This window comes from Haemorhous mexicanus, chromosome 20 (genome assembly GCF_027477595.1).
Source record: "Haemorhous mexicanus isolate bHaeMex1 chromosome 20, bHaeMex1.pri, whole genome shotgun sequence".
In the NCBI taxonomy this organism is placed as follows: domain Eukaryota; kingdom Metazoa; phylum Chordata; class Aves; order Passeriformes; family Fringillidae; genus Haemorhous; species Haemorhous mexicanus.
In genome coordinates, this window is record NC_082360.1 from 3,029,947 (window position 1) to 3,042,230 (window position 12,284).

General features: G+C 40.5%; 1 protein-coding gene across 2 annotated transcripts in view; it reads right to left on the reverse strand.

Moving 5' to 3' along the window:
• The window catches only part of FOXK2 (forkhead box K2), a 44,492-nt gene that overhangs the window by 12,067 nt on the left and 20,141 nt on the right, over window positions 1–12,284 (reverse strand). For both annotated transcript variants that reach the window (XM_059864447.1, XM_059864448.1), the window contains exon 2: window positions 506–700. In XM_059864447.1, the coding sequence (XP_059720430.1) occupies window positions 506–700 (195 nt within the window). The remainder of the gene's footprint in view (window positions 1–505; window positions 701–12,284) is intronic.

Consider the following 12,284-nt stretch of genomic DNA (forward strand, 5'->3'; position numbering starts at 1 on the left):
CTTGTGTTTAATTGAGTTTGGTCCCACATAGCAGGTGGGACAAGGGCTGCAATTACCAAAGAAGCAGCAGGGCAAGGAAAAACAAAAGAAACTGCTCCCTTCCAACTAAACAAACCTAAATCTTCTGGAATAAGAGATCAGTCCATTCTCCACACCAATAATACCCCAAACCATTTTTCCTGATGATGAACTTCAGGACAGTGGCAAATCAGGACATTTTAAAATGGTGTCATTTAAAATTGTCTCATTTGAAGCATTGCAATCAGCATGCAAGAGCAAAAAGCAATTTAAATTGTTGAAATGCAAGAAAAAAGCCAGGTTCTTGAGCAGAATGTTACACATTGAACATGTTAATGTTCATGCAGCTACGCAGAAAGGGGGTTTCTGGAGGCAGGTAAGGCTCAGCTTCAGCTGAATTTTGACCTCCAAAGCAAAATCCTGAATGAGAAAGTTGTGCTGAGGCTGACTGTGCGTGGCCCTGATCCCACCTGCAGGGTTTAAATACCTGATGGTTCCTGTGGGAGAAGGGAGGGGGCTGATCAGGTGAGCCATGTTGTCTGGAATGTTTATTGTTAAGGGAGAGATCTGGGGCTGCACAGGCTTCACTGGGGACTCCGGGGCCTCCTGTTTTTCTCTCTTTTCATTGGACAGAGCTGTGAATGTTATCTTGATGTTTGTGCTGGGAAACCTGAAAGTACAGCTGAAAAATAAAAATAAACAAATACATGAGCCACTTGTTTACAGAATGTAAGACTTTCTGAATAACTTGCATGTTATCACCTAAGCTCATTTATAATTTATAATTTATATATATATATATATATATTTATAATTACCTACAACCATCTTCAATTTACAGATCATACAGGGAGATCAACATGACCAGAAAAAGATCCCCAGGTAAGCAGCTGACATTTGTTAAGGAACACAAGGAAATGCAATTCTTTCTAACAAGGGCAGTGTGTGCATTGTCTCCAAATTTCTTGAGGTTCATCCTGATCTTGCAGCAGCCCCAAAGCAGAGCTATTTTAAAAACAAAACCTCATTATTTTATGATGCCAAGGAATGGCTTCAGCAAATGAACAAGTTGGTCCATGACAGCAGAATTAATCAGAAGCATGAACGTTGGCCAATTTGAGGTCTAACCAGTTTCATAGACTGGCCTAAGAGATTTGGCTTCTTTTCTCTAAAAATACCTATTAAATTAAACATATACCAATTCCAATTCTGCTCATTTACAGAGTATACTGCTGCTTTAGTACTACATTGAAACACCTTTTTTCAGAGCTGTATTTAAGACCCAATTTCAGTAAACTACCTATTTTCATGTATTACCAAGGATTACCTGCCTAAATTTAATGACAAACAATAAATTAACAATGTGCAACTGTTTACAAATTTGAAAAATAATATACAATGAATGTACCTTAGGATAATCCCTTTTCAACATCCCTGTGCACAGCATTTAGAAATGAACCCAATTAAACAGGACAGGCTTGTTTCTAACTTCTCAGTAAATAAATTTGCTTAATCTTGAGCAAATAAGAAACTTAATTTTGTCTCAACAAAAGCATCTATAAAAATACAGTTCAAATAACTTTACTACCTCCTCATCCTTAAGTTGCTAGACTACACTGAGCACTAAACCCACGATGACATTTACACACCTCCCACATGATAAAAAGGACTTTCCAACAAGACTATACCCAGAAACAAACCTCACAAAATGTTGGGTTTGGGTTTGTTTTGCTTTCAAGTGCTTCTAGGCAGATCTAGGTTTATACAAAAAGGAAACAAGCACATTCTGGAACAAGGGGTAAGAAATGAGCTATGAATGCAAAATACAGACTGTAAATAAAAGCGATCATTTCTCTGGAAAAATATATTAAACATAAAAGTGATGTAAGAATTGGCAGGAACACTGAGCTGCAGAGTAGCCTTAGAAATGAACTCTCCTGTGCTTTGGCTTTCATATCTTAAAATGAATCGAAGGATGTTTATAGAACAAAGGCAGCATTTGATTTTCACTGTGTCCCTTGCCACATGCACCACAGTGGTTCTTTTTCCCTACAATCCACATTCAAGGATCAGGAAAAAGAGAAAGAATTGACAGTGACCTTCCTTTTCTCTCTGCCTTACTTCTGAGTACGGACCGTGTCCGCATTTAACAGACGACCTATTTCTGAAACATGCTCAATGTACTAAATTAGGAACAGAATCTGTGCCAAAAAACTGCACAAGCATTTCAGCAAGGAAGTTAAATGGACCAATTTCTGGGTTGGGTTTTTTTTAATATATTCAGTAACAACTCATTTCTTTGCTTTTTCCAGTAGAAAGTACTTTGTGCTTGTATCATTTCAGCGACACTGGAAAGGGGTCTTGGCTGTTTTGGTAATAAAAATATTTACCAAGCATTTCTTTTAAGCAGCAATAAAAACAACACTCAAGTGTATGCAAAGACAGCCAAAGATTAAGAAAAAAATCCCTGTGAGAAAGTGAACAACAAAATCTGCTTGACACAGACAAAGATTTAGTCACCTTCCCTATGCATTTCATGAGGCTATTCCATACCTGCAAATTTACCTTAAATGCTTTGAAGACCAAATTTATTTCAACTCAAGGGGAGAACTGGACATGGCTTTAGGTGCTAGTTCCCTGCTTAGAGTCCTTATTGCCTGGTAAGAAACCAGCCCAGTGCACAGCACTGAGGACCTGGAGTCCTCCTGTGCCACACCAGGTGAGGATGGGAAGAGGTGGATCCCCACAGCTTCAGGAACATGGGAAGGGAGAAAAAGAACACTCAGCAGCTCCTTTGATATTCCATGTAGGCACACACACATTAAAAGATCTCCTTTTACCCTACTGCAGCCCTGAGGGCATCATCTCCCTGTGAGCACCTCTGGCAAACAAGGAGACAGCACTGACAGGGGGCTCTCAAATGTTCAAGGTTGGGAAAAACACTCACAAAAAGCAGCCCCAAACACAGGAGCTCTGACCAACCAGGGGACTCCAGAGGTTCCACACGTGCCAAACAAACTGGGACTGACAGACATGAAAACCCAGAGGCACCCCCAGTGCACTTTACATTTCCCATGCCTGAAAAGCCAGTGTAAGTAAGGAAATACAATGCACTTACAAATTCCTGTCTGGTCAGAGCAATAAACACCTGAATATTATCAAAAAACCACATCTGTCAATTGATTCATATTTGCAAACAGTTTTTTTTAATGGAAGGATATTTTTATAGCTGGAATTCAGCCAAAAAGCAGAATAAAGAATGTATACTAACCAACAGAATTCCTGAATAAATTGCAGTTATGCAAATGTCTTATATTTGCATCCAGAATCAAAGTACAGAACATGTTCTAATTTGATCAGATTCAATTTAGTTTTGGCATATTCTTTAGTTATACAATGAACTAAACAAAAACCACAGAAACACCCACAAGGAGAGACCTCATCAAACATTTAGTCCTCAACAAGCTGAACTGGGTTTTACTCACTGTTCAAAAGCTTACAATAGTTTCACAATACACTACCACAGCACGGCTTGCTGGAGGAGAAACTCATCTAGACAACCCACTTACAAAAAAATCCCAAAGAAATAAAGCTGTTTTGTACATTTATTGATGACAAGTCCAGGTGAGCATCACAGCAGAGCCACTGCATGACCCAGGGAACCACAGAGGAGGTGTGACAGCTAAAATGTAACTCATGACCTCAATTATTCTTCTTTAAATTAAAAAAAAAAGCTCATTGTGGGTTGACTACTGGAACACAGACACCAAGCATCACAGCATTTCAAACTATTCCACAGATAACTCATCTATATCTGCAGTTCTCAGGCAAACACAGAGATGCTGATCCAGGCAGGACCTCTACAGAATTTAGGAACTTTGCAGGGTGCCAGAGAAGTGTCTCAGGGTAAAAATGTGCAAAGTCTGGTTTTGTCACATCTGTATTTCCAGTATTTTCTCACTTCCCCTCAGCAGTTCTGTCCACACTGCAGGAAAAGGCTGATGACACACTTGTAATTCTGCCTGTGTGAAAGTACCATCTGACTGGGAAGGAGGAATTTCATCCTGTCTTTATCTGGGAAACCAAAACCCAGCAGAAGAATTCAATTTTTCCCTGTACATAAACCCTGCTGTGACACCAAGTGCTTCAGCATCCTTTGAATTATTCCAGTTTAATTGCCTTCTAAGAACCAGGACCAAAATCAGACAGAAGCTGCCATGCCACTTTGATCAGCAGGCTCTTTTATCAGCACCTCCAGATTTTACATTCAAATAGATGATAAGGGTTGAGCAGTGATAACCCCTGAAGTCAGGGTAGTTACAAGTGCACAGCTCAATTCCTTCACACTGACTGTGATACTGAACCCCTGTTAACTCAAAGATCTCCTGAGATTTAAACAGATCTGAAAGAATAACAAGATGCCTGGTTTTGAACTCTTGTTGGTTTACTGAGAGCCAAGGACAGCTTCAACTTTTCACATTAAAAAGCCAAGACTCAAAAAAGAACCCAGTCAGCATCTGGGAGATTGCTGGTGTCGATTTTTGACTTCAAATACTTTCAAGGTGAACACAGGCAGTGTTGACTCCCCACAAAGGGAAGCAGAGGTCATTATCAACATCTGCACCACCAAACACAGCTTTTCCCCTTTTCTCTGACAGCACAGCAGCCTGAGATACTATTTCTACTTCCTTCTGCTATTTTGATCACTGAACTAAAAAAAAACCCATGGAAATTACCATACTTCTAGCTATGGTCTCCTTTTCATGGAAGGGAGATTTGAAACTAATCCATTTTCTAATTCCTCTTACCTGCCTACTTGTGATCTACTTCCCAAACTTTCCCCTTATTCCAGTAAAAATGACTCTGACAGCCAGTTGATTTATTTATACTTCTGGCAGAAGATGGGCACACTGACACTTAATCACCTGCAGTGCACACTCCCAGGCCCCACTTTGGAAACAATTATTTTTCAAAAGTCAAGCAAAAATTGAGCTTTTACATCTTTCAGACACAACTAGAGAGAAACTGAGTTTGGAAAGGACCTCTGAAAATGTCCAGGCCCATCTCCTGCTCAAAGCAGGGTAACTTCCAAGCTAGATCAGCTTGCTCAGAGCCTTGTCTCTCCAAATTTTGAAGCCTTCCAAACACAGAGTTGGGAAACACATTTCCTCTAATTACATCCTCAAGCAGTGAACAGTTTTCTCATTTGTACAGCTATAAATTCTTCACTGCAACTTCTCCCCCTGCTTGTGCCCAAGTGTGAGCCTCTGGCCCAGCCTGGCCCCAGGCTTTCTACAACCACTCCTTAGGCACTAAGACCCACCCTTGGGCTTCTCCAGAAAAAAAAAAATGAAATTAACTCAAATCAAGGTCCTTTAGCCTCTCCCTCTGCCCTGAGCACTCCAGCAGCAAGTCCATTCAAGCAAGTGTCCACTGGAACGTGGTGCTTGGAAATTACAATTTGATTGACTTCCTGCTAATGGGTAAATTTCAATTTGAAAGCACAAGGACCCCAATTTCATCTTTTCTCCATTTGCTGCTTCATTTATTATTGATTCCATCACAATGGATTAATAGGATATTAATTATAGATTAAACAATATGTGGCTGTGGTTTTTAACTGGTTTTTAAATAAACAAGACTTAAAAGATGAGTCTTAACGAGTACAACTAGAAATACCATGGAAGTGAAAAAAGCTCAACAAGTTGAAGTATGATTACATATTCCAGAGTCTGAATTTTCTACCAAAAGGTTTCTGACTGCTCAACACCAAGAGCAGGCATACTGAATTATTCACATCCAGAATTTATTTTAAGACTTTGGGCTCTGTTTAATTGAACTGGAAGTCAATACCACACTCCATTTCTGGAATAGAGTCATCACCTTTAGAGCTAAAAGAATCAACAAACCCAAAACTTATTAAGAAGACAAATTGAACTGAATTGCTGCTTTTATTTCAAGATAATTGAAAAGTACTCAACAGTTTAAAGTCTGGACTTCCAGCTAACAACAGAGGTGATAAATAAATCCATCCCAACAGTCATATACTGAGTAGCCACCTGAAAACTCCCAGCACTAAATGATTACTAATAAAGCACAGGTTATTAAGAAAATACCACACCATTTTTTACAGTAGGCATCATCTTGACTCTTTAAACAGAAATATGTGTTCAGATATTTGTTTTAAAAAGTCTTTTCTAGAATTACATTAAAAAGTGTTGTAACACCTTGCCAGTACTAAGAGTATAGGAAAAATTATCACAGATACACTGAAAAAGAGTGCTTCAGTAGAAAAATAGATTATAATTATTTTCTTATAATTCTAAACAGGGATAACTTTCTCAATGGGTAATTTTTTCATGTAGGTCCCACCTTGTGCTCCTGTCAGAGATTTTAGCTTTAAGGTGGCATTTGTAAACCTTTCTCCATCGTTGGCCATGGGAGTATCTGGTTTTCTCTATTGATGGGGAAGAGGTGATGAAAAAACATTATTTATATTAATGGAACACAAAGCCCAGCTCCTCCAGCAGATTTTTAGAAAGGACATTTTTGATGCCCTCCTGCTTGCAGCTGGCCACAACCTTTGAGAAACCATCCCAGCCAGAATATGGCATCACTTCCTACAGGGCCATATCCACATCCATTGGGGTGGGATGGATTCCTCCTCCTCCTCCTCCTCCTCCCTGCTTTGAAACCAAGTCCTGATGAGGCTAATTTACCATAAATTTACATTCCATTATGCTTGGCCATTACTAGTGAGGACACTTCTAGAGGTTACCCAAAAAGCAATTGCCCTTTCAGGAGTGGCAGTTTTTCCTCTGAGGACTGAATCCTGAGCTCACACGTGTTCCCCTTAATTCCCTTATCCTTTGCAATTGATTTCTGTGGCCCAAAGATCAATCTCTGCACAGCACATCCTCCACACACAGACTGGGAGGGCTCGAGGCACGCTCGACCTCTAACGCCATAAGGGACAAAACACTGGCAGATTTTTAAAGCAGAAATTAGAATTTTTATTCTGAGCACTGGGCATTCTCTTCACAAGGAGTTGGGTATTTTTTCAGGTGTGCCATCGCTGTCTACACAGTGCCACCTAATAGGATGGAAACCACCCTAAAGAGCAAGATCATTGATCCAACTCTCTCTATTTTCTGATCTCTTAAGATTCAAAAGCAAAGATCTATGCAGCATCAGAAGTGATGAAATATTGCTGTAGCCTCATGTTAATTCAAGTTGGCCAATAAAACACTTGTAGCAAATTGTAAGCAAAGGCTGGAAATACAATCCAGCTATAAATTACTGGCTCTCCCATGGGAAACCTCAGTTACAGACTTCCCTGCTCATGTTTTAGCAAGTGCTTAAGAAGTATGTAAAGCTGTTGGTTGATATTCCTTACAGGAACAGAGCTGACCTGCCTTAGAAGGATCTGGAACAAACCTGCCTGCGTCAAAAAATGATCCTATGACAGCAGAATATTGATGACGACAACAGGAACGTTCCTGAACCGGCAGCAGCAAACACAAATGGAGTAATAAACACATGACACCATCTGAAATGGTGTTCAGCTCGTTCCCACTCACAGAGCTGACATCATGAGAAACTGGGATTTTTAACCCTGTATTCACAGCAGTTCCTCTAAGGCTATTGGAGAGTTTAGACTGAAAAGAGTGTGCTGAAGTTGTTCCACTACAGCAAATTTTGCTGCAAACGTAAAGGATTCTATTAACAACTTGGAGCCATTCTCACTCCTCCCCTGCCTTATTATGCTACAGAAAAGGGTGTTCAGTATATCACAGATTTTCAAAGGTTCTTTCAGCAGCCAGGATCTCTTTTCTTTCCATACCAACCACACAACACTGGTACCGATCAGCAGCAAAAATATTTAGGTTATCTTACAATCATAGCAACGTGCTGCGGGGTTAATTAAAACTACCTATCTCAAAATCGCAAATTTCCACTGCATTCTCCTCTTTTCTTAAAGGGCAAAATATTGAAACCAGCAAGAAGAAAAAAAAACCCAAACCAGAAACCCAAACAAAACGTACAGAATTTCAATGCAGTAGCCCTGCACAGGCTGCAGGACTGAGAAAGCACTTGGCCTGCAGGCAGGAGTGTAGGCAGCAGTTACTGTAGAAACCGAGCTCTTCCCTGCTTTTCTCTGAGCAAAAGAAAGACACAAAAGAGCTGGAAAACAGCGATCGATGGGAAGCAGCTTATAAAGCTGCTTGTCACATCTGCTGCAGGAAAACCAGACACTAATTCATTAAAACTGCTCATGTAATGCCTCTGGAATTTGAGGCTCCCCAGCCTGTGAATACAAAAGAAACTCCGCCTATGGAAACACTGCATTTTCGGGTGTTTAGCATCTCTGTACACAAAAGCCTTATGCAGAGCCAGGTTGTGTGGTCTCAATCTCTACATTTCCTACTAAACTATAAAAAACAATTTAAAATTTGTCCAAAAGCTGGAGTGCCTCTACCTTTGCCAAATTGCAAACAGTCCCAACAAAGCCTATATACATCACTCTACAACACAACAGCTTCCTGCTTAAAAAACACAAACAAAACACTTGCAATTAAAAACAGAAATCAATTATCATTTTTTCTTCCTTCCAGATAACTGCATTTAACCATAAATATGCAGGCTCCAACTTTCTCTGTCACAGCAAATGCCATTCCAAAACTTCTCATGAAGCACAGAATTTACAACCAAAGCTGACAAACCAAACCCACCCCATCCTTTACCACCAAGCTGGCAGCTTAGATGTGCCTGGCACCTCAGTCTTAGTCACAGGGTACTCGTGGGGGTGCAAAAGTTCATATGGAAACACTGAGTTTCTAATAATATCAATTAATGTTAAATAAAAGCTATCAGCAAAGCAAACCAAACTGCTGGGAGCCAAACAGACAGTTCCTGGCATCTCACATTCCTTACAATTAAAGCAGTAGGAGGAGTACAGTGAACAAGTGCTGTCATGATGTGTTTTGACGCAAGCATAATCATAAAAAAAGCACTTGTGACTCATATGTTACTTTAGTAACAAAAGCCTTCGTTTATTACCTCATCAGAGACCTGCATTCCACTGCAAAATTATGCCCAAACTTCCTTACCAAGAGAGCAGCTACCCACTGAAGCTGGGCTGCACAATGATTATTCCCCATTCAAGGAAGCAAAGTTTATTTTAGATGGGCTCTTCAAGGCAGAACTCTGCTTCCAAGAGCAGCACAACCTTTTATTTGACACAGAAATCCATGACTAACTCAGGCCATTGAAGAATGACAAAAACTGCTTCCTACCAACTCGAACTTTGAGTAGACAGCAGTGTTTAATTTCCCCCCTAAATCTGCCTGTCTGCTCAAAGAACAGGCTTTTTCCAGCCTCCTCTCACACAGCTATGGGCATTAATTAAATTTCACAGTTGCTTACTTAAAGATGTCTGATGGTCAAGAGCCATTCCATATTTGCTTCACTGTGGTGATATTGCTGGGCTGGGAATCTTAACAGAAATTAAGATTTTTGTATTATATTCTGAGACTTTTTTATAAACCAAGCAAGCTCTCCAGAATGTTTGTTCTAACAACTTTCCCATTTTCCTTCTATTTGCAAATTCCTAAAACTTTTCTCCTGAATGTGCAGACCTTCTAGAAATGTTCTATGCATTGACTGCTGCACAGTGTGACATAAATTTAGGTTCCTTTGTCACTTGTGTGTACACTCAAGAACCAATCAAGATGCCAAAAAGTCTGAAAAGCCACAAAGTAAAGAAACTAATCTATAACAAGCACGTTGTTATTGGAAAATATCCTTCAATAAGCACTCTTCCTCCTCCTCCTGAGTTGTTCTGAGACCATGCCAAGTTCTCAAATTGTGGCCTGTGCAAGGGGCAGCAGGAAAAGCACAGAAGGATAAAAGCAAATAAAAACAACAGACATGATTTAACCAGTCAGAGTCACGCAAGTAGAAATCTGTCCAGGAATTAAAAAAAAAAATAGACTCAATAAAAGTTTTATGAGAACACAGGCCAATGATTGTCATGTACTGAAGGAGCAGCAGCAGAGAGGAGAGGGTGCAGCATGGCCACATGAGCTGAACTTGGGCCCAAGTTTGTCACCTGTCTCTAGAGTGAGTGAAAATGGGCAGACACTTCATGATGCCTTTGAGAGAGCAAGGAAAAGCCTCAAGTGGTTTGAGTCAGGGCTAGGGCTGGCTGTGCTGCCCTGGTTTAAAGGGAGTTTAGGTGCACACACATACCCTCCTGCTCACACCTCTTCAACATTAGGCAAAATGAAACCATTCCAAGCAACACCTACTGAAGTAATGAACAACACAAACCAAGATTGCTGAAGCCCAGGTTCCTACCAGGCTCTCTGCAATAAAAGCCTGACCTGGGGGATGTTCCATGGGATACAGGAATGTGACAGCTCTGTGCTCCCAACAGGGCAGGCTCTTCCTGGCCTCCTGCACCAGCTCTGGTCCCAGCTGTAACTCCATAATTCCAGTTCCCTGCTTCCAGGAGCCACTGGTACCTCCAGTGACATCCACTGATTCAGCAGAAAACTACTCGAGTTGAAATGTAGAAGTCTGCTGATCTTCAGTAAGTTTAAGCCATCTCATAGTCTAATCCTGACTCAAAAAGACACCATGAGCCCTGAATTTAAAAGCTGTGCTGTATTATATTACACAAGACAACACCCCCAATATGCAACTCCTCTAACCCTTCTCTTTGAAAGCTTGAGATTTGAACTAATGTAGAAAAATAAGTTTCCAAAACTAATTTCTGTGCTACTTTCAAGGTCTTAACTATAACTAAGCCACTGCTGTCCCTTTCTTTAGGAAACACTGCCATACTGCACACAGGTCAGGTCAGTAGATCCAGGGGGTTTTGAACTCTGAGGCACACCAAAGTTTAGGGACAGCAGCATTCACATGAGAACAGTGTACGTAAGAAAGTCTGAGGGACAAGGAAAAACAGCACCAACAGTCCTCAAAAACAGGGAGCAGGGAGGGAGTCAGAGAGTTCACCCTGCACACCAAGTAATCTTCTTCAAACCCAAGGGATTGGTTTTAAAAGACAAGGCAAAGCTCTTCCCTGATAAAAACTGCTGGAAAAGAGCACTGAAATTCCATCATCTGCCTGCCCATGAAGCATTATCCCCATTTCCAAAAACAGATTAAATGGATTTGTGACTTGGCCAAGCTGTTTTGGCAAGTGTGCAACAGAGTTAGGAACAGAACATATTTTTCCCAACACCCAATCTTTGTTTAAACCATTGGATCATCCCCCAATTCTTCCTTTTTCTACAACCACTTTAAGAGGCAAAGCATCAGGTGAGAGACATGTCTTGAGGGACAGGGAGATTAGTTCATTAAATGAGACTGAAGTGCCTCAATCAGAGTTTGGTGCACAGAGGAGCTGTTTAAGGAGCACAGAAGTGGTGGCTGTGAAGCCTACATGGCAAAAAGTAACACACACACACACAAATATCTTAAGCCATATATCACATTCTCCCAAACACAGCTAAAGGACCTTTCATTTCATCAGTACTTTACTATTACACCAGGAAAACTGCTTATTAAATGCATACATTCTAATTAAAATCCATACAGTTACACACTGAAGGGTTTGAGGATGATAAACAACACAAACCTCATTTCCTAAGTGTCTGTGAGAAGCTAGAGTTTCTTCCCCCTTACTGAACAGAAGAAAATGAAAGCAATATTTCAACTAATTAAAAAAAAATAAAGAAGAAAAAGCTGAAATTTCTATCTCAATACTGAAAAGTATGTGGAGGAAAAGGATTCTTCAATTATTTTCCTTTAGTACCAAGGAATTCCTCATTCCAGGTGCCAAACAGCTGCCAGGTTACTCCAAGGGCTCCTCACTCCTGTACCTTGTCCTGTGCAGAACCACCCAAAACCATCCCCACAGTGCACACCTGGAGGTGCTCAACAGCGAGGGCACATCCTGCCCCCCCGACACTGAAGGACACTTTCACTTTGTTTATTTGTGTTTTATCTACTGGTTTTAATTAACCACACTCCTACCCTGCCTTTTACCAACAAAATGAAATTGAAAAATCTTTCTCTGGCCAGAAACAGCCCCTCTAAATTTTTTGTTTGTTTTTTTGGTTTTTTTATTTTTTTGCAATACCAAACTGTTTTAGTGATAAAAGCACTATTTTCACTTTTTATTTCTTTTCCTGTGTAAATGAAGGACACTGCTGTACACTCTTCAGCCTGGGTTGCACTCCTGCAGTCAGGGTGGG